This window comes from Scyliorhinus torazame, chromosome 7, assembly GCF_047496885.1.
Source record: "Scyliorhinus torazame isolate Kashiwa2021f chromosome 7, sScyTor2.1, whole genome shotgun sequence".
NCBI lineage: Eukaryota > Metazoa > Chordata > Chondrichthyes > Carcharhiniformes > Scyliorhinidae > Scyliorhinus > Scyliorhinus torazame.
The window spans coordinates 183243371-183268280 of NC_092713.1; the positions used below are offsets into that span (position 1 = coordinate 183243371).

The 24910-nt window shown below is 51.9% G+C and overlaps 1 protein-coding gene across 1 annotated transcript in view; it reads left to right on the forward strand.

Annotated features, from left to right (window-relative positions):
- Positions 1-24910, forward strand: part of LOC140427374 (ran-binding protein 17-like) — a 1937807-nt gene that overhangs the window by 1165698 nt on the left and 747199 nt on the right. Inside the window, exon 21 of the mRNA XM_072512921.1 lies at positions 1700-1807. Coding sequence (XP_072369022.1) covers positions 1700-1807 — 108 coding nt within the window. The remainder of the gene's footprint in view (positions 1-1699; positions 1808-24910) is intronic.

A 24910-nucleotide genomic window follows, 5' to 3' on the forward strand; every position in this document is an offset into this window, starting at 1 on the left:
CTAATTTGTTATGGGCTAGTGTTTAGAGAACCCCAAAGTGTATCATGGAGTTCACCTGACCCACAACTTTTACTAGATTGCGGTATGGGGAGCGCACGGCCCACTTTACAGGTGTGGTGCAGCAGAAATTTAAAAGTAATTTTTAAAGCAAAACAATGTTTATTCTATGAACTGAGTTAACCTTTTTAAGACATACAGTGAACAGCTTAGCAACCATCAATTTAAATACACCACCCAAAGACTACAACACTCTTAAGTAATCCTTAAACTTTCCTTTTAACATCCATAAGACAAAAATCCTTTTTACAGAAGCACATCAGGTTTAAATTCTCTACTGAGAGTAGTCAGCACTTTGAAATCCCCTAATGATCTAGAGATAGTCTTTAGATGGCAGAGAGATCGAAATTACACCTTCTTTAGCTGACTTCAGCTCCAACACTAAAACAAAACCAAAAACACAGACACACCCAAGCTTTTCCTCAAAGCAAAACTAAAAAGCAGAGTCAGAGCTCAGCTCCACCCACACTCTGACATCACTGCAGCCACTTGAGCACACAAACATTTCTTAAAGTGACATTCCCATGACAGGTGACATAATGATAATATCACTGAACTAGTTATCCAGGGGCATGGGCTAATCCTTTGTGGACACGGGTTCAAAACCCACCAGAACAGCTGATGGAATTTAAATTCAATTAGTAAATCTGGAATATATAATGTCAGTCTCACTAATGGTGACCATGAAACTATCGTCAATTGTGGTAAAGACCCATCTTGTTCACTAATGTCCTTTAGGAAATCTGCCGGCCTGACCTGGTCTGACCCGCATGTGACTCCAGACCCACAGCTGTGTGGTTGAGTCTCAACTGTCCTTGAAATGTTCACTTCAAGGGCAGTGAGGGATGGACAACAAATGTGCCCACACCCCACGACGGAATAAAGTAAAATAGATTAAGACCAGTAGGTTCCATGTTATTAAGTAATGAACCAGCTGTAGATAATTGTCTTATAGGATGGGATCATCAGACTGATTATTATATGATCAAATTCAATTACATTTCATTTGCTTTTAAAGGAAACACCATAGTCACTAAGATTCTGTATTTTGGTCAAGTTAACAGGATGAATCATTGCAAATGCATGAAAACTGCTTTCAGGTAAATTTACAAATGATGAGTGAGAGGTGTTCAAAACAGAATTTAGCTTAAATACCAATGGATTCCTTCAGGGGCAAGAGCTCCACTTACCAAATTAAACAGCCAGGTCAACAACCGCTTAAGTAGGGTGCTCTTTCCAGGGGCCAGTGCAGACTCGGTGCACCGAATAGCCTCCTTCTGCACTAAATTCCATGATTCTATAAAAGAAGAAAGAATAATATAGATCCAATCAACTGGGAGAGTTAAAAAGTCAACAACAAAGGAAAACAAAAAAATAGCTTCAAGAAGGAAATATGAAATGTTTGAGGGAAATATGAAAATGTTTCACAATTATATTGGAAAGAAAAGGCTTAATCAGGGTCATGTAGGTCCTTTAAAAGCAGAAGTCAGTAAAAACAACAACTTGTATTTATATGGAATTTTAAAAGTAATAATCATCTCATTGCAAATGAAGATAAGGAAATGGCCTACTTTTTGAACAATGACTTTGTTTCAGACTTCACAGCAGAAAAAGATAATATACCTTAACACGTTTCACACAGATATCCAGGCTACATCTCTATCCTCCAACGTGCCATTGAGCTGTGGTACCACGAGCCTTCGTGTACAACACCTATCCTGAAACTGATGGCTGAACTTGTTCACAACAGGTGAGTAACTGGATTTTGGAGTATTCACCTTTCACCGGAAATAGAAAAAGAAAATGCCCAGTCAGTTGCTCCTGCATCTGAAAAAAAGGTTAACAGTCTGCGCGTGCGCTCCAAAGATCCTGACAATGACACCTGTTGTTCCATTTCAAACGCAGCTCGTATTTTCTGCATTTCCTTCAGACTTTGAGCATTTTTCAATTTCCTCTTCATTAGCTCTCCAGAGCTCAAGAGTAGACATTTTGCTAACTCCCTTCTGTCAACTAAAGCATACTGAAGTTCCCCCATCACTTTCCTGGTGCAGTGAAGGTTACCGGATTGATGTGAAAGGCAAATAAACAGGTCAGAACAGCCACTGTTCCTGTTTTTCCCAGTAGTATAAAAATGTTGGAGGGGATTGTCACGGGTAAGTGGAAGTGGATTTGGGTGGGGAGTGACATCTGGTCAGTATCCCAATATCATCCTACTGTCCTCTGGATTTCACTCATGAACATAGGAAGATAGGAAAAGGAGTATGCCATTCGTCCCCTTGAGCCTGCTCCTCCACTCAGCTAGATCATGACTCATCTTCCAGCTCAATGCCATTTGCCCGCACTATTCACATAACCCTTGATATCTTTAATTTCTAGAAATCTATCAATATCGGTCTCCGCAGCCCTTTGGGATAGAGAATTCCAAAAATTTGTCAAGATTCATCAAAGATTATTGAGGGTAGACGGAATGTAGAGTTGGGGCCACAATCTAATCAGCCATGATGTTCTTGAATAGCAGAGGAGGTTTGAGGGGCCAAATCACCTACTCCTGCTCCTAATTCATATATGGAAGAAATTCCTCCTCACCTCAGTGAGTTTGAAGGCTAGCGGTTAGCCCCCAAGCAGCTGTCGGGCAAGTAATTAAATTATGTGAACAGCAAATTAAGTGTCTGCTTAACTCTGCATTTTGGCTTTAACAATTGGCGGTCAGTAACTCGTCAGAGTCAACCAGTTGAGTGCACAATGCGGGGAGCTTCTTCAGTGAAGCTGACAAGCTGCAAAGATTTTGGTCATTGAAATTGAAGAGCTGCAGCCATCGGCCAGGTGCGAGGATGCTGCTCAAAAACTCCATTTCAACAAGTGTTTTCACTCACTGATGGATGATTTCCAACTTCCTGGAAGTCATTTCAACTCTCTGGCACTTCACTCACCTTGTCCTTGTCCCTGCAGCCAGCATCCACCACAGGTTAGGAGCAGCTTATTCAGCTCCATCTTGCACCTTGGATAATGAACACATGGAGCAACACCAGCTTCCTTCTACTCAGCCACATGTTGTTCCACAGGGCGGAAGGGCTGAGCACAGATCTAGATTGAAAGAGGTAGGGCAACGCGGTGGCGCAGTGGTTAACATTGCTGCCTCACGGCGCCGAGGTCCCAGGTTCAATCCCGGCTCTGGGTCACTGTCCGTGTGGAATTTGCACATTCTCCCCGTGTTTGCGTGGGTTTCGCCCCCACAACCCAAAGATGTGCAGGTTAGGTGGACTGGCCATGTTAAATTGCCCCTTAATTGCAAAAAATGAATTGGTACTCTAAATTTAAAAAAAAAAAATTTAAAAATTTAGATTGAAAGAGGTCAGATCTGCAACACCGATTCCACAGGCAGAGAATCTGCTCTTTCAACATGTCTGAGCAATATCTCATAAAGCTTGGATTTTGTGCACATCTACAACCTCCTTAAACAAGACCTCCTTCCTAATGGATCAGGTGGGCATGCATTTCCAGTGGCGGTCACACTGCCATTCACTGGAAGACCTCTCCACAAGCAGACAAAGAGTCATTGAACTCGAAACGTTAGCTCTTTTCTCTCCCTCCAGTTGCTGCCAGACCTGCTGAGATTTTCCAGTACTTTCTCTTTCGCTTCTCTCCTCAAGGTTGTGTACTGTCCTCTCCTATACAGAAAGAAGGCAGAGAGTTAACAATGTTGGCAATGGTTAGAGTGGTTAGTAGGAAAGGACAACACTTGTGTAGAGTGATGGGATGAGGGCGAGTGCAAGTGTTGGCTTCTGAAATGGGGATGTGAGATGTCTGCAGAGAGGAAGAAGTGGAGCTGCACATGGTGCTGACCTAAGGAGAGTTTACACGGAATACTGGGAAAATCAGAGTGTGGTGTTCAGCACCTGAAGGTGTCTCCCATGCCCACCTGAGATCCTGGATCCTCGTGGTGCATTATCTCCTGATTGAAGGGAGCATACTCCCGCTGCTGACTTTATTAGTGATTTCCATTCTCGCCTGTTTAGTTTGAGGGTTGTCCTCCTCCTGTCCTTGGGAGAGTTCACCTCACTGCAACCCCTCAGATCCCCACAGCAGGACCTCCAGGTAAGAATGAGAAACCTGGAAGGCAGCTTTCCCATGCCTCTTCACCATTCCTATGGTTGTTGCAGCAAAACGTCCTGGAGACATCCACTATCAAAGCACTGGACATGAACGACTTCTTTATCATCCGATCCTGAGACCAAAAGTATGCCCTCATCACCAAAGCGATGACAAGTGCATGTGACTGCTGGACTGGCCACCGGCTCATCTGCTCCTCTATGTCCATCAAACTCCACCAGAAGCAGCAGAAGATGAATAAACAGTTTAGAAAAATGATCACGTTGAACGGCTTCAAGAGCCAAGCATGCTAGTGAACTTCCAACAATGTCTCCAAAGTGTCTATTCTAATGGAGTGCAGGCAAACTGGAAAGAGCTGAATACAGCCATCATCTCAAGCTCTGAAGAAACCATCGGCTGCAAGACCAGGAAACACCAAGACTGGTTCAACAGCAATGACCAAACCATCCAAGACCTCATCGACAAGAAGAGGAAAGCTCTCCGCGCCTGGAGAAGTTACATAACCAGCATGGCAAAGAGGAGAGCTCATCAATTAGCCAAGTGGTGGTACAAAGAAGAACTAGAGAAATCAAGGACCAATGGTGGAATGAGAAAGTTAAGGAGCTGCAACTCCTCGCTGACCAGCATGACACCTGGGGCTGTTCAGTGCCACCAAGGCAATACATGGACCCAATACCCTAGCCCTCAAACCTGTGTGGAGTAAGAACGGAACCCTCTTGAGAGGCAGAGAAAACATCGGCCTTTGATGAAGAGAACACTTTAAAGAACTCCTAAACCATGATACAACCATAGATGAGGACATGTTTGAGGAAATTCCCCAACTCCCTATCAAAGATGATCTTGAACTCCCACCAATCCTCCCAACTCTTCTATATGGGTCAGAAGCTTGGACTGCCTACAAATGCCACTTCAATGCCCTGGGTAGGTACCCTCAATTCTATCTGAGACGAGATGTCTGCATCAGCTGGGAGGACAGGTGTATTAATGTCAATGTCCTAAAGGAGCCAAGAGCACCAACCTCGAGGCCATTAACATCCTAAATCAACTCCACTGGGCCGGCCATGTGCTTAGGATGACAGAGTCCCAACTTCCAAAGCAAATCTTCTTTGCCCAGCTCAAGGAAGGCTCCCAAACAAGTGGAGGACAAAGGGAGCACTTCAAAGACACCCTGAAGGCTTACCTTAAGAAATGCAACATAGATGTCAACGCCTTTCTCAGAAGAGATCTACTTGGAGGAACCTCCTGATTGAAGGGACACAATTCTTTAAGGACACCCGACGGCAAGAGGAGGACCAGAAAAGGAGCCTGAGAAAGGAATACCAGTGATGCAGACTCCAAGGACTGATCCCATCTCCCGAGACACCTGCCAAGTGTGCGGTCGAAAATGCGACTCTAGCATCGGGCTCAATAGCATGCAAGATGCACAGAGCGCATGACCAATAACACAGAATTTCTTAGGTGGATAATCATACACATTAGCGAGTGATCATGGATCGCCGAAGGGTTGTTGCAGCCTTCAGACTCCATTAGTCTTTGAGTCTTTATGATTGCTGCCCCTTTAATCAGAACCCTTCTTTTGGCCGATCCAGTGTGTGATCCCAAATGGTTGGGGAATCCAGAAATGGGGTGTTAATGCTGTGGCTCCATTAAATAACAAGGCAAATAGCTCTCCATCGCCATTCAGGTTCCTGTCCCACAGCTGGTCCCGCTGTTTTGGAGGCAATTCAGTGTTGAAAATCCCACCCTAGTGTGTCGTGAATTGGTTGAGTGACATGTAGCTGGTGAGAGACGGTAGTGAGCTCTCGATCATGAGGGGTGTGATACCCATCTCATGATTGATGTCCACTTGGAAGAAAGGTCACTTCAAGGTGATCTGTTTGAAGCTTTTCGAGCAACATAGGGAAATGAGACAGATAGTGTTGAAAAGCAAAGGAATATAAGTTGGAAAAAGTAGAAAATTACAATTTAGAAAAACAATGAGGTGGCACACATTATCAGGAAAAGCCACTGACAAGACAAATGAATGTGGTGTATTTTATATATTATTTATTTATTTTATTTAGGGCTAAAACTCTGCTGTGCATTTTGATAGTGAAACAAACAACTCATGCACTGAATTTTCAAGGTGTCCGATCGTGTTGTTATTAAGGATCCCTATCGCAGACAAGTGACTAATTCCTGCAATATCTGGTTTTAAATGTGCTTGTGTGCTAACTGCACTGATGCCAGAGGGAGCTTATCCAATTGATAACTCAGAGGCAGGATATTCCCAGGTTCTGTCTTCTGTCTGTCCATAGCTGGCTGACCTCAGCTGAGGATAACCATCAGAAATGCTACCATTAGCCAGAGTACGGCATAGTGGCACAATGGTTAGCACTGCTGCCTCACAGCGACAGAGACCCTGGTTCAGTTCTGGCCTTGGGTGACTGTCTGTTTGGAGTTTGCATGTTCTCCTCCAGTTTCCTCTCACTGTCCAAAGATGTGCAGGGTGGGTGAATTGGCAATGATAAAATTGCCCCTTAGTGTTCAGGGATATGCAGGTTAGTTGGGGTTATGGGGTAGGGCAGTGGAGTGGGCCTAGGCAGCGCTGAACCGATTCTATAGTTCTATAGTTCACTTGCATTAGTCAGGGATAGATCAGCCAAGGTTCCTGTTTTTATTCATCATCCTGATACCTGTACTTGGAAGTACTGGGTTGTGAACTTGGGCCAACTGTGGTGCTGTCTGCTGACACGCAGTTGAGGCTGGTATATGAATCGTAGTTCTTGGAGGTGATCAGGGCTCATTGAGTGCTCAAGGACAGGCGGGAAGAAATTAGTGGAGAAAAATTGATGGGAAGCAAATTACTTTAGAAAAGCTACTTAATAACAGTAATAATTCAGCAGCCAAGGCCAAGTGGCAGCCTTAAAGCAGCATAGATCAGTCCTGTTGTAAAATTAGATTGTCACTAATGTCTTAGGTTTGACCTTCTTGTCAGGGCATCTGGTAATATTCTCTCTGATGTTGCAGCACAGATCCCACAGCCTTTCCATCTCATCTCTCAATCCTTTGCTTCCATAGAAGACATAAGAGAGTTATTAAAAATAATAAATCTCTGATGCTTTCCATGGAAACAGCAGAATGAGAGGTCATTCACTGAGTCCATAAGCCTTACTGTAAGACGGGTCTAGAGTCCAACCAGCTTCCTCTGTGAAAAGGCTGTGAAATGAAAGACCACAGTGAGAGTGCAAGAGGAGTAATCTTTCATCCCTAAGTAAACCCAGGACTGGAATTATGCGCATCTGATTAAATTATATGTGCAATTTAATCTTGCTATATTGTTGAAGTCTTGAAACTCTACTATCACATGAATTTCCAGCACAAGGAGGCCATTCGGCCCATTTTACCTGCAATGACTTTCTAAAAGAACTATCCATTTAGTCGCTTCGCCTGGATCCATTCAAAACCCTCTTTCAAATATGAGTCCCTTTCCCTTATAAAAACTGTTGAGGGCAACACAGTGGTTAGCACTGCTAACTCAGTGCACCAGTGACCCGGCTTCAATTCCGGCTTTATGTGACTGTCTGTGTGGAGTTTGCATGTTCTCCCTGTGTCTGCTTGGGTTTCCTCCGGATGCTCTGGTTTCCTCCCACAGTCCAAAGATGTGCAGGTTAGGTGGATTAGCCATGCTAAATTGCCCTTTAGTGTCAAAAGATGTTCAGGTTAGGTGGGGTAATGGGGATAGGATGCGGGAGTGGGCCTAGGTAGGGTGCTCTTTCAGAGAGTCGGTGCAGATTCGATGGGCTGAATGACATCCTTCTGCACTATAGCGATTTTTCTATGAATTTTGCCATTACCACAATCACTATTACAGACAGGGTATTCTTAGTGTGAATAGTACATTGCACTGGATGTCAAATTTGGCATTGTAGTCCAGCTGCCTATTAATTATGCACCCTTCCTGATAGAGCCTTTCAGTGACAGTCATGGGATAAAAATATCAGACAAAGCATATAACAGGTGGCCAAGTCATCACTGCAAATCCTGTGCATGTCTCTCTCCATTTCAAACACACCAATGGTTCTCAAACCTTTTTGTTGATGGACCACTTAGGCGGGCCAAATAACCGACCAGTCCTCTCCCACCTGCTTTCACTTACCACCACAAAAAAACTCTTCATAATTAATGGGAAGAATGACTAGAGCCTGCACGTTTAAGGAAGCTATAAATATTTCGCTGCTTTTTCTCTGCTAAGTGTAATAAATTCATGTACATTAATTTTTTTATTAAATATCATGAGTAAATTATTAATTCATGCCAGAAACAAAATTTTTATTGAAGTGAGGTGTTTGAAAGATTGCAATGAATATGAAATTGATGATGGTACTACGATGCTTCTGAAATAAAAACAGCTGGCATATTTGATGCCTGGGACATTTTCATATTATAAATATTAATACTACAAGAAAACTGGTTTATTTGAAACATTCTAAATGTCTGATAAAATCATCATAATCTTCTTCTGAAAACTAATACTTACATCTATATTAATCTCACAAAATCAAACCGGAACATAAATCTTGTTTATATTTGTTGCATTGTTGCTTGCAATTATGACACTTGGTCATGACTTACCAACCAATCAACGCCATTTTCTCCTGTTATTTAATTGTTGTGTTGCATTTGTCCTGATTCGTGTTGGATGAAAAGCTTCAGCAACATGATTCTCTTTCACCAACATTCAAGAAAGGGGACCCATAAGGTGGTCTCCTGATTTGGGGACCCTCCACTATCAAAAAAAAACCTGCCCACTCACTGTTTAAGCTCACAAGTAAAGGGGCCACTTGGGTGAAGTGCAAGAGAGCTGTCAGCACTAAACCCACACAGTAGCAAATAAGAGTTCCTTCAAGAATGTGTGGAGAACATTTAGATGGGAGAGAATTCATCTGTCCATCTGAAAGTTACGCAGTTAGGTTAGGGAGTGCATTTACCTCATCATACTACACAATCTCCAGTATTCAAGATCTTTCAACCAAGCAATCTGAGAAAAGAATTCTCAATAATGTAAGGAAAGAGGTGACCCTCAATTTATGGAATCGTGTCCAAATACGAGTCGAAAAAAGAGAAACCAAAAGATGAGTGAAAGCAAGAATCAGAGGTCATCGAGCTCAATGGTAACGAGACAAAGCGTGTCCACCCCAGCTCACTGGTTGATGGTGCAATGGGTCGAGTACCTGGATGAGATGTTCGCCCGGCATCGCAAGGAGTGTACAGAAGATGTAACCCAGATGATAGCCTAGATTAAGGAGGTGGTTTACCAGGTGGAGGAGAAAATGACAACCCAGGGATAGGAGATTCTAAAGTTGCAGGAGCTGGCGACTGAACGAGAGGAGGAGTCCACTGCAATGGCTTTGGAAATTAGCATACGACAGGACAGCCAGAAACGACTGCTAGAAACAGTGGAAGACTTGGAGAACCTGTCTTGCAGGCAAAATATCCGAATCGTTGGGCTGCCAGAGGGGAAGGAGGGATCAGATGCGGGAACGTATGTGGGGAAGATGTTGCGGGAGATGGTTGGGGACGATGTGTTTGACAAGCCACTGGAGGTGGACCGGGCGCACAGGGTGCTCGTACGTAAGCCCCAGGGTCGTGAGCCCCCGAGGGCCATGGTGGTGAGGCTACATCGATTTTTCGACAAGGAGCATATCAAGTGGGCCAGGCAGACAAAACGGTACATATGGGAAGAATCAGAGATCCGGGTGTACCAAGACTGGGGACCAGAACTCACAAAGAGGAGAGCAAGTTTCAACAAAGTTAAGGCGGCTCTGTTTGTGAAAGACATTAAATATGGACTGTTATACCCGTCGCGTCTTTGGGTAACCTACGAGAACTGGGAGCTGTACTTTAATTCTCCGGAAGAGGTGGTTACTTTCATGAAAGACAATAATCTGGCTTAAGGACTCTTAAATTCTAACTGTGGTGGGCTCAGTTTGAGGGAAGGGATGGAGTGGCGGGGAGGAGAGAAAAATGGTTCTGTGTTCTGCTTTGTCTTGTTTAAAAGCTCAGTCTTTTAATTCTGAGTTAAGTTGCGATGTTCGGGAAGAAAAGGGTTTGAGTGTTTTATTTTTTAAAAGAAACATTTTTTTTTTCTCTCTTTTCTTTTCTCTCGTCTTGTGTAATTTGATTTTGACTATTCTCTGTAACAAAGATGGTTGATTCTTGCATGCATAATTTTGATTAAGCTGCTTGAAGCTTCTTCTATTGTGTTTGATTCTCTTTGAAGGTGATGTGACTGATAAGAATTGGTCAAAGGGGGAGAGGTAGAACCTGGCAATCTGGTGTAAAGACTTTTAAACTGAAACTGTGGTGGACTGAGTTTGGGGGAAGGGACAGGAAGGCGGGGAGGTGAGAAAAATGGTTCTATGTTTTGCTATGTCTTGCTTAAAATTTAGTTCTTTTAATTCTGTGAGTTAAGTTGCGATGTTCAGGAAGAATAGGGTTTTAGTGTTTTATTTTTATTTCTTTCCTCTCCTGTGCAATTTGATTTTGATTTATTGCTTTATGTACTGGATAGAGGGAAGAATTTTTAAGATGCGATGGGGTGTTTTAGTTTCTGCAAGAAGGATGGTTGATTCTTGCATGCATAATTTCGCTTAAGCTGCTTGAAGCTTCTTTTGTGTTGGATTCTGTTTGAAGGTGATGGGACTAATAAGAATCGGTTAAAGGTGGAGGGGTTTGCCTCGTTGCCTGCGCGTTGGGGGATGGTTTGTTTGCTTTTTGGGATTGTTGTTACTGTGTTGAGTGCTTGTGTTATTGCTAGGTGTGATAGAATCTGGCAGTCCGCAGGTTTTTTGACGCCAGAGGGTGGCAGATGCTGAGCTAGCTGGATAGCTGATTCACCGGAGCAAAGTGGGGGGAGAGCTGAGGAAAGACGAAGTGAGGGGGAGGGAGGAGCCGGAGGGGGGGTACGGGTAAGGGACAGTTAGGAGACTGGAGATGGAGATCAGATGGCGGTCGCCGCTGAGGGGCGGATCAAGTGAGGTGCAGAACACGGGCTAGGAGCTGGCATAGGAAAGGTTATGGTTGACCGACAGGGGAGGGGAGCAAAAGCACCCCCGACCAGACTGGTTACATGGAATGTTCGTGGACTGAACGTGCCGGTTAAGAGAGCTCGTGTGTTCGCACACCTGAGACAGTTAAAAGCGGACATGGCTATGTTACAGGAGACACACTTGAAGCTGGAAGACCAAATTAGTTTAAAGAAGGAATGGGTCAGGCAAGTGTTTCATTCAGGACTGGACTTTAAAACAAGGGGGGTGGCATTAATAAAAGGGTGACATTCGAGGTGGGGAGGATAGAGGCAGACCCGAGAGGCAGATTTATTATGGTTAGCGGGAAGCTAGAGGGAATGGCAGTGGTGCTGGTGAATATATATGGCCCAAACTGGGATGATGTCGCGTTTATCAGGAAGGTGCTGGGGAAGATCCCAGACCTTGACTCGCACCGGCTGATCATGGGGGGTGACTTTAATTCGGTCCTGGACCCGAAATTGGACCGGTCGAGTGCTAGGCCGGGGAAGCTATTAGCAATGGCAAAGGAACTGCAGGGCTTCATGGAGCGCATGGGAGGGGTGGATCCGTGGAGATTTGAGACCAAGGAGCAGGGAATATTCATTCTACTCCCATGTACATAGGCGTACTCCAGGATAGATTTCTTCGTGCTAGATAAAACACTGTTAGCAGGGGTTGAGGACACTGAGTACTCAGCAATTGTGGTTTCAGATCATGCACCACACTGGATAGACCTACGGGCAGACACGGGAATATCCCCGCACCCACAGTGGAGACTAGATACAAGGCTGTTAGTGGATGAGGAGATCTGTGAGCGAGTGAGAGAGGCCATTCGGGGGCACATAAAGATCAGTGACACGGGAGATACTGCAGCTGGGGTGGTCTGGGAGGCACTGAAAGCAGTCATTAGAGGGGAATGTATTTTGATTCGAGTCCACAGGGATAAAACTGAGCAGTCGAAGCTGGACAGGTTGGTAGGAGAAATCTTACAGGTGGACACGAGATATTCGGAGTCTCCAAATGAGGAACTCCTAAAGGAGCGTCAGAGACTTCAAATGGAGTTTGGGCTCCTTTACACAGGTAAGGCGGAGGGTCAGCTGAGGAGGGTAAAAGGGGCAATATCTGAACATGGGGAGAAAGCTAGCAGGATGCTGGCAAATCAGCTGAGGAAACAGGAGGTATTGAGAGAAATAAGGAAAATAAAGGAATTGAGGGGGAAGACGGTGACGGACACGGGGGCGGTGAATGAAGTGTTCTGGGAATTTTACAGCCAGCCATACGAGTCGGAACCCCCGGTTGGGCAGGAGGGCATGAATCAATTCCTGGGAAGGCTAGAGTTCCCGAAAGTCAATGAGGAGCTGGTGGAGGCCCTGGGCGGCCCGATTGGGCTTGGGGAGGTGATAGAGGGACTGGGGCGATGCAATCGGGTTAAGCCCTGGGACCTGATGGGTTCCCAGTGGAATTTTATAAGACGTTCTCTGGGTTACTGGGGCCGCTCCTGGTTAAGGCTTTCAACGAGTCCACGGAGCTGGGAGTACTCCCCCCAACGTTATCACAGGCAGCAATTTCTCTCATCCTGAAGCGTGACAAGGATCCGGAGAGCTGTGGATCGTACAGGCCAATCTCCCTCTTGAATGTAGATGCCAAATTATTGGCAAAGATCCTGGCCACTCGAATAGAGGATTGTGTCCCGAAGATAATTGGGGAGGATCAGACGGGATTTGTAAAGGGCAGGCACCTGACAGCCAACATTAGACGGCTTCTTAATGTAATTATGATGCCAGCGGAGGGGCGCGAGGCTGAGGTGATAGTTGCCATGGACACGGAGAAGGCTTTCCACCGAATGGAGTGGAAGTATCAAACAAGTAGGTTTGGTTTTGGGCAGGGATTTGTGGAGTGGGTCCGGCTACTGTACCAGGCCCCGGTGGCAAATGTAAGAACTAACCGAGGTTGGTTATAATACTTTGTCGGGGCACAAGGCAGGGATGCCCGCTCTCCACATTACTGTTTGCCTTGGCCATAGAACCCTTAGCAATGGCCCTGAGAGCAGCGAATACCTGGAGGGGTATAGTGGGGGGGGGGGGGGGGGGTTGGAGCACAGGGTCTCTCTCTATGTGGACGATTCGTTGCTTTATTTCATGGACCCGGTGGGGGGATGACCAAAATCATGGAGGTTTTATGGGAATTTGGGCGATTTTCAGGCCATAAGTTAAATAGGGAAAAAGCGAGATGTTCGTGATTCAGGCATGGGGGCAGGAAAGGAGGCTGAAGGAGCTACCTTTTAAAGTGGTTGGGAAGAGTTTTAGGTATCTGGGGATTCAAGTGGCCAAGGATTGGGGGCAGCTTCTCAAGTTAAATTTGGGCAAAGCGGTGGATCAAATGAGAAGGGATTTTTGTAGAAGGGACATGCTCGCACTGATGCTGGCGGGGAGGGTTTAGACGGTAAAGATGACTGTCCTTCTGAGACTGCTTTTCTTTTTTCAGTGTCTCCCGATTTTTGTCCCAAAGGCTTTTTTCAGAAGTCTGAATGTGGCGATATCGAGGTTTATATGGGCGGGTAAAACCCCGAGAGTAAAGAGGACACTCCTGGAACGGGCCTGCGGGGAAGGGGATTGGCTCTCCCGAGCTTTATTAACTATTACTGGGCTGTCAACATATCGATGGTCAGGAAGTGGGTAATGGGGTAGTGGTTGAGGGGTCGGTCTGGGAGCGGATGGAGGCAGCATCCTGCAAAGGTACGGGTCTGGAGGCTTTACTGACGGCGCCCCTGCCGTTCTCGCCGGCTCGGTACTCCACAAGTCCTGTGGTGGTGGCAGCCCTGAGGGTGTGGGGGCAATGGGGGCAGCATCTGAGTCAGTGTGGTCACTGATCTGTGACAATCACCGGTTTGTCCCGGGGGGAGGCTGTACGAGGGCTTTAAGGTATGGCGCTGGCAGGGATTGAGAGGTTTGGGGATCTATTCATCTAGGAGGGCTTCCCAACCTTGGAGACATTAGAGGAGGAGTTTGATTTGCCGGGTGGGAACGGGTTTCGCTACCTTCAAGTGCGGGACTTTGTACGGAGACAGGTCCCAAACTTTGTTCGCCTCCCCCTGAGGGGACTACAGGATAACGTGCTTTCAAAAACAGGGGTTGGAGGTGGGGAGGTTTCGGACCTATACGGGGAATTGTTAGAGTGGGAAGGTGCCTCTATCAGAGAGATGAAGAGGAAGTGGGAAAAGGAGCTAGGAGGGGAGCTCGAAACTGAACTGTGGGGAAAAGCCTTGAAAAAGGTAAATGCATCCTCGTCCTGTGCTAGACATAGCTTGATTCAGTTCAAGGTAGTCCACAGGGCCCACATGACGGTGGCTCGGATGAGTAGGTTCTTCGAGGAGATGGAGGACAGATGTGGGCAGTGTGGGGGTAGCCCTGCCAACCATGTTCATATGTTTTGGGCATGTCCGAAACTGAGGGAATTCTGGCAGGGATTTGCAGATGTTATGTCGGAAGTCCTGGAAGGTAGGGTAACTCCGAGTCCAGAATTAGCAATATTTGGGGTGTCGGAAGATCCAGGGGCAAAGGGGGGGAAGGAGGCCGATATTCTGGCCTTCTCCTCCCTGATGGCCCGGAGACGGATCTTGCTGAGATGGAGGGACTCGGAGCCCCCAAAATCAGGAGTGTGGGTCAGCGATATGGTAGAGTTTCTCAGTCTGGAAAAAAATCAAGTTCGCTCTAAGAGAATCAATACAGGGATTCTCCCGGAGTTGGCGGCCGTTCATCGATTTCTTTAACAAAAACTGAACGTCAGCAGTGAGGGTGAAAGGGAAAAAGGGGGGGGGAGGAGGAAAATAGGAGGCATGGTAATGTTAAATAAGGACAGGGAATTTAGTATACGGGTAATTGGGGATAGGGCAGGAGAAGTGGGGTACGTGGTCTATTGTTTGTTGCTATTTTAGGGGGTATTTTGTGCGTCGACCGCGCGGTTGTTTTAGAAATGTCAATATGTTAAATTGTGAAAATAACAAATGCTTCAATAAAATATTTTCTAAAAACAAAATAATGTAAGGTATAGTCCCAGATAGCCATAGGCTGCTTTCCGCTTTGAGGGGAAGAGGTGACTGGTGATGATTTAACCTGAGGATCACCATACCTCAGGCGAGGGACAAGATTAAGAAGACGGAGTAACCTCAGCCGGTACGGGAATTGAACCCGCTCCTGGCTTCTGGTTCTACATCACAAACTAGCTGTCTAGTCAAGTGAGCAAAACCGGCCCCCAATAATATAAGTGATGACCATATGACAGATAAACATTGTAAATATAAAATTTTCAGACAATTCTGGTAGCATCTAGTGCTGTGTGTATGTCTGTATCTGCTAATACATAAATATACATTGGCTGTGCTTCTTTGCTCTTCAAGGCAAGAGATGTCTGTGCTCCGATTGGTCAATTTGGGTACCTGCTGTCATTATCTCAGGCCAGCATAGAAGGGGACCGTTCAGCCCATCTTGCTCATACTGGCTCCCTGCATGAGGCATTCAACTAGACCCAGTTCTTTGCTCTTTCTCCATTGCCCAGCAGTGCCTTTATATCCAGGTGTTCATGCAATTCTCTTTTGAAAGCTGTAATTGCCTCTGCCCCCACACACTCTCAGGCAGTGAACTTCAAATCACTGCTGACATAAAAAACTTTCCCTGTGTTAGGAAAACTGTTACAGCACCCTGGGCAAGTGCTTGGTTAATTCCAACCCCACAGACCCCAGAGTCCCAACACAAGTGAATTAACCAATAATTTGTGCATTTTCCTGAGATCTTTAACCCTTGACTGCTCCAATGACTTACAGGCACCAGATTTATAAGTAAAATGTTAAAAAACAGTTTATTTATAACAAGGAAAAAGATGAATATATAATAGTACAAATGGTCTGCTAATCTAACTGAGGCTGGTTTAGCACAGTGGGCTAAACAGCTGGCTTGTAATGCAAAGCAAGCCAGCAGCGCGGGTTCAATTCCCGTACCAGCCTCCCCGAACAGGCGCCGGAATGTGGCGACTAGGGGCTTCTCACAGTAACTTCATTGAAGCCTACTTGTGACAATAAGTGATTATTATTTATTATTATTATTACTATTGCTAAACCCCGTCCCACCCTCCACCTAGACACACACAAAACAGACATACGATGAGGGAAAGGATTGAAAATAATAGGGATTAAAAGGTGTGAGATGGTGATTTGCTGTCAAGGTAGTGGTCTTTGTAGCCAACGGTCTTCTAATAATGATCCTCACCTCGAACCAGCAGACTGTAGAATTCTCTCTGGATTGCCACTTTCACTTTTAACAATCGGGATCTTCACATTGAGAATCTCCCCCTGAGGTCGACTCAGTCCTGACAGGCCTCCATTCAATTGACTTCCAGTCTCACTCAGACAACTTTAGAATTCTCTACCTGAGAATTTAAACAAAGGTCATCAATCGCTCCACACATCGATCGCCTGACTGCGTTTTTGCGGATCAAAATTCACTTCCAGGGAAACTCCCACAGGTGAAACTGAGTGCAGAGAAGTAGGTCACTTTCAGCTCCCTAGCCTTTCGATTAGGGATTTAAACTTTCACAGACCTGACAGGGAGAGAGCGCCTAAACTAGCTGCTGGCTGTTCTTCTGATGTGAACGGACTGAGAGGCAAAATGAAGCCTCACCTTCTGACCAACCTTTCTTCAAGAAGGTTCTGAATGGCTCCACCAATCGCAATTGAGAACATGAGATGTCCCAGAATTTCAGAAGCACCGATTGACTGCTAGCCAAGTCAATCAAAATCTCATCACAGGCTATGCCATAGAGCATCAAGAGGAGATCTGGGCCAGTACATGAGACCCAAGGTGTTTTTAATTTGACCAAAGTCTGCAGTTTAACACAAAATCTGCAATGTTGCAGGACAGGGATTAAAAAGAGAAACACGAAACAGGCAAGGATTTAGCCAGTTCCTTACAAAACAAAGGCGGCGGAATTCTCCGTTCCTGAGATGAAGTGTTGACGCCGGGGCAAGATTCGTGAATCTCTAAGACAGCAAAACTGGCGTTGCACCTGGACCGATTCAATGACCGTTGAGGGGCTTGCACCGGCGCCATTTGGAACACAATCGATTCCAATGCGAAATAGTGCCAGATTCGCCGGGTTTGGAATTGACACTCAGGAGGCTGACAGGTTGCAACTGCGTAAACACACTTCACTCGCCTCATGCACCATCCCAGCCAACAAGATGGCAGCAAGGAGAGCGGCACCAGGTTTATGGATGCCAAGCTCGAGACCCTACTAGATGCCGTGGGGGAGAGGCAGGCGGCCCTGTACCCCAGCCAGGGAAAGAGACCGCTAGCTGCCGCCGTTTTCCGTGCCTGGGCGCAGGTGGCAGAGGCCCTCAATGGCGTGAGTGTGTAATACCATTCGGACCGGCCACCAGTGCCGGAAAAACTGCGCAGAATCCTCAGGGCGGCGACGGTGAGTAGGCAGCATTCTTCCCTTGGCACCAACCGCTATCCCACACACCCGTAGCCCCACCCCCCTACCCCCACCAGGATGGTGGCCAAACGCCCACCCTGCACCACATGCTGGCACCCATACTAACCGCCATGGCTGGGCGCCCTGGACATTGAAGCCACCAGTCACGGCGAGGAAGTGAGACCCGGCTGAGTTGTGGTTGTGTGTCACACCCCTCAACACACACGCACTCCCACCACCACCCTCACACCCCTACACCACACTCCCACCCCCACACCCACCACCACCCCCACACCACCCTCACACCCACCACCACCCACACACCCACCCCCTCACCCACCACCACCCACACACCCACCCCCTCACCCACCACCACCCACACACCCACCCCCTCACCGACCACCACCCGCACACCCACCACCACCCCCACACCCACCCCCTCACCCATCACCACCCCCACACCAGCCTCACACCCACCACCACCCCCACACCCACAACCACCCCCACAAACACCACCACCCTCACACCCACCACCACCCTCTCACCACCCTCACACCGACCACCACCCCCAAACCACCCTCAACCCACCCTCACACCCACCACCACCCGCACACCCATCACCACCCCCACACCAGCCTCACAACCACCACCACCCCCACACCCACCACCACCTCCACACCACCCCCACCCCCACCACCACCCTCACACCCACCAGCACCACCCCCACACATCCCTCACACCCACCACCACCCTCACACCCACCACCACCCCCACACATCCCTCACACCCACCACCACCCTCACACCCACCACCACCCACACACCCACCACCACCGCCACCCCCACCACCACCTCCACACCACCCTCTCACCCGCCACCACCACCACCCTCACACTCACCCCCACCACCACCCCCACACCACCCTCACACCCACCACCACCCTCACATCGGCCACCACCACCCCCACACCACCCTCACCCCCACCACCACACTCACACCCACCACCACCCTCACACCCACCACCACGCGCACACCATCCTCACACCCACCACCACACCAACCTCACACCCACTACCACCGCCACACCACCCTCACACCCACCACCACGCCCGCACCCACCACCACCCCCACACCACCCCCACACCACCTTCACACCCACCACCACACTCACACCCACCACCACCCTCACACCCACCACCACCCCCACACCCACCACCACCCCCATACCCACCCTCACAACCACCACCACCCCCACACCACACCCACACCCACCACCACCCCCACACCACCCTCACACCCACCACCACCCCCACACCACCCCCACACCCACCACCACCCTCACACCCACCACCACCCCCACACCACCCTCACACCACCCCACACCCACCACCACCCCCACACCACCCCCACACCCACCACCACCCTCTCACACACCACCACCCCCACACCACCCTCACACCACCCCCGCACCCACCACCACCCCCACACCCACACCCACCACCACATCCCTCTCCACCCCCACACCCACAACCACCCCCACACACACCACCACCCTCACACCCACCACCACCCCCACACCCACCAACACCCCCACACCACGCTCACACCCACTACCATCCCCACACCCACCACCACCCCCACACCACCCTCACACCCACCACCACCCCCACACCACCCTCACACCACCCTCACACCAGCCCCACGCCCACCACCACAACCACACCCACAACTACCCCCACACACACCACCACCCTCACATCACACCCACACCCACCACCACCCACACACCAACCACCCTCACACCTACCACCACCCTCAGATACACCCTCACACCGACCACCACCCCCGCCCAACCCTCACACCACTCCCACACCCACCACCACCCCCACACACACTACCACTCGCACACCCACCACCACCACCCCCACACCACCCTCACACCCACCACCACCCTTACACCGGCCACCACCCTCACACCCACCACCACACCCACCACCACCCTCACACCCACCACCCTCACACCCACCACAACCCTCACACCCACCAACACCCTCACACCCACCACCACACCCACCACCACCCTCACACCCACCACCCTCACACCCACCACAACCCTCACACCCACCAACACCCTCACACCCACCACCACACCCACCACCACCCTCACACCCACCACCACAGCCACACCACCCTCACACCCACCACCACACCCACCACCACCACCCTCACACCCACCACCACCACCACACCAACCACCACCCTCACACACACCACCACCCTCACACCCACCACCACCCTCACACGCACCAACCACCACCCACACACCCACCACCAGCCTCACACCCACCACCACCGCCACACCACCCTCACACCCACCACCAGCACCACACCCACCATCACACCCACCACCACCACCACACCCTCCACCCTCACACCTACCACCACCGCCCTCACACCCACACCAGCCCCATACCCACCACCACCCTCACACCCACCACCACCCTCACACCCACCATCACACCAACCACCACCCTCACACCCACCACCACCCTCACACCCATCACCACCGTCACAGCCACCACCACCGCCACACCACCCTCACACCCACCACAACCCTCACACCCACCAACACCCGCACACCCACCACCACACCCACCACCACCCTCACACCCACCACCACCGCCACACCACCCTCACACCCACCACCACACCCACCACCACCACCCTCACACCCACCACCACCGCCACACCCACCACCACCACCACCACACCAACCACCACCCTCACACACACCACCACCGCCACACCACCCTCACACCCACCACCAGCATCGCACCCACCACCACCACCACACCCTCCACCCTCACACCTACCACCACACCCATCACCACCCTCACACCCACCACCCCCCCCACACCCGCCACCACCGCTACACCCACCACCACCGCCAAACCACCCTCACACCCATCACCACCCTCACACCGACCACCACCGTCACACCACCCTCACACCCACCACCACTGCCACACCACCACCACACCACCACCACATCCACCACCACCACTCTCACACCCACCACCACCCTCACACCCTCCACCATCACTACCCTCACACCCACCACCACCCTCACACCCACCAGCACACCCACCACCACCCTCACACCCACCACCACCCTCACACCCACCACTACCACTACCCTCACACCCACCACCACCCTCACACCAACCAGCACCACACCCACCATCACACCCACCACCACCTTCACACCCACCACCACCCCCACACCAACCTCACACCCACCACCACCCCCACACCACCCTCACACCCACCACCACCCCCACCACCACCCTCAGATTCACCACCACCCCCATACCCACCCTCACAACCACGACCACCCCCACACCATCCCCACACCCACCACCATCCCCACACCCACCACCACCCCCACACAACCCTCACACCACCCTCACAGCACACCCACACCCACCACCACCCCCACAGCCACCACCACCCTCACACCTACCACCACCCTCAGACGCACCCTCACACCCACCACCAACCCCACACCACCCTCACACCACCCTCACACCGACCACCACCCCCGCCCCACCCTCAGACCACTCCCACACCCACCACCACCCCCACACACACTACCACTCGCACACCCACCACCACCACCCCCACACCACCCTCACACCCACACCAGCCCCACACCCACCACCACCCTCACACCCACCATCACACCACCCTCACACCCACCTCCACCGCCACACCACCCTCACACCACCACCACCCCCACAACACCCTCACACCCACCACCACACCCACACCCGCCACCACGACACCACCACCCCCACACCCACCACCACCCCCACACCACCCTCACACCCACCACCACCCCCACACCCACCCCCTCACCCACCACCACACGCACACCCACCACCACCCCCACACACACCCCCTCATCCACCACCACACGCACACCCACCACCACCCCCACACCCACCCCCTCACCCATCACCACCCCCACACCAGCCTCACACCCACCACCACCCCCACACCCACAACCACCCCCACACACACCACCACCCGCACAACCACCACCACCCCGACACCCACCACCACCCTCTCACCACCCTCACACCGGCCACCACCCCCAAACCACCCTCACCCCACCCTCACACCCACCACCACCCACACACCCATCACCACCCCCACACCAGCCTCACAACCACCACCACCCCCACACCCACCACCACCTCCACACCACCCCCACCCCCACCACCACCCTCACACCCACCAGCACCACCCCCAGACATCCCTCACACCCACCGCCACCCTCACACCCACCACCACCCCCACACATCCCTCACACCCACCACCACCCTCACACCCACCACCACCCACACACACACCACCACCGCCACCCCCACCACCACCTCCACACCACCCTCACACCCACCAACACCCTCTCACCCGCCACCACCACCACCCTCACACTCACCCCCACCACCAGCCTCAAACCACCCTCACACCCACCACCACCCTCACATCGGCCACCACCACCCCCACACCACCCTCACCTCCACCACCACACTCACACCCACCACCACCCTCACACCCACCACCACCCGCACACCACCCTCACACCCACCACCACACTAACCTCACACCCACTACCACGGCCACACCACCCTCACACCCACCACCACGCCCGCACCCACCACCACCCCCACAACACCCCCACACCACCTTCACACCCACCACCACACTCACACCCACCACCACCCTCACACCCACCACCACCCCCACACCACCCCCACACCCACCACCACCCCCATACCCACCCTCACAACCACCACCACCCCCACACCACACCCACACCCACCACCACCCCCACACCACCCCCACACCCACCACCACCCCCACACCACCCTCACACCCACCACCAACCCCACACCACCCTCACACCACCCTCACACCGACCACCACCCCCGCCCCACCCTCAGACCACTCCCACACCCACCACCACCCCCACACACACTACCACTCGCACACCCACCACCACCACCCCCACACCACCCTCACACCCACACCAGCCCCACACCCACCACCACCCTCACACCCACCATCACACCACCCTCACACCCACCTCCACCGCCACACCACCCTCACACCCACCACCACCCCCACAACACCCTCACACCCACCACCACACCCACACCCGCCACCACGACACCACCACCCCCACACCCACCACCACCCCCACACCACCCTCACACCCACCACCACCCCCACACCCACCCCCTCACCCACCACCACACGCACACCCACCACCACCCCCACACCCACCCCCTCACCCATCACCACCCCCACACCAGCCTCACACCCACCACCACCCCCACACCCACAACCACCCCCACACACACCACCACCCTCACACCGGCCACCACCCCCAAACCACCCTCACCCCACCCTCACACCCACCACCACCCACACACCCATCACCACCCCCACACCAGCCTCACAACCACCACCACCCCCACACCCACCACCACCTCCACACCACCCCCACCCCCACCACCACCCTCACACCCACCAGCACCACCCCCAGACATCCCTCACACCCACCACCACCCTCACACCCACCACCACCCCCACACATCCCTCACACCCACCACCACCCTCACACCCACCACCACCCACACACCCACCACCACCGCCACCCCCACCACCACCTCCACACCACCCTCACACCCACCACCACCCTCTCACCCGCCACCACCACCACCCTCACACTCACCCCCACCACCACCCCCACACCACCCTCACACCCACCACCACCCTCACATCGGCCACCACCACCCCCACACCACCCTCACCTCCACCACCACACTCACACCCACCACCACCCTCACACCCACCACCACCCGCACACCACCCTCACACCCACCACCACACTAACCTCACAACCACTACCACGGCCACACCACCCTCACACCCACCACCACGCCCGCACCCACCGCCATCCCCACACCACCCCCACACCACCTTCACACCCACCACCACACTCACACCCACCACCACCCTCACACCCACCACCACCCCCACACCACCCCCACACCCACCACCACCCCCATACCCACCCTCACAACCACCACCACCCCCACACCACACCCACACCCACCACCACCCCCACACCACCCCCACACCCACCACCACCCCCACACCCACCACCACCCTCACACCCACCACCACCCCCACACCACCCTCACACCACCCCCACACCCACCACCACCCTCACACCACCCCCGCACCCACCACCACCCCCACACCCACACCCACCACCACATCCCCCTCCACCCCCACACCCACAACCACCCCCACACACACCACCACCCTCACACCCACCACCACCCCCACACCCACCACCACCCCCACACCACGCTCACACCCACTACCATCCCCACACCCACCACCACCCCCACACCACCCTCACACCCACCACCACCCCCACACCACCCCCACACCACCCTCACACCACCATCACACCAGCCCCACGCCCACCACCACAACCACACCCACAACTACCCCCACACACACCACCACCCTCACATCACACCCACACCCACCACCACCCCCACACCCACCACCACCCACACACCAACCACCCTCACACCTACCACCACCCTCAGATACACCCTCACACCGACTACCACCCCCGCCCAACCCTCACACCACTCCCACACCCACCACCACCCCCACACACACTACCACTCGCACACCCACCACCACCACCCCCACACCACCCTCACACCCACCACCACCCTTACACCGGCCACCACCACTACCCTCACACCCACACCAGCCCCATCCCCACCACCACCCTCACACCCACCACCACCCTCACACCCACCACCCTCACACCCACCACAACCCTCACACCCACCAACACCCTCACACCCACCACCACACCCACCACCACCCTCACACCCACCACCACCGCCACACCACCCTCACACCCACCACCGCACCCACCACCACCACCCTCACACCCACCATCACCACCACACCAACCACCACCCTCACACACACCACCACCCTCACACCCACCACCACCCTCACACGCACCAACCACCACCCACACACCCGCCACCAGCCTCACACCCACCACCACCGCCACACCACCCTCACACCCACCACCAGCACCACACCCACCATCACACC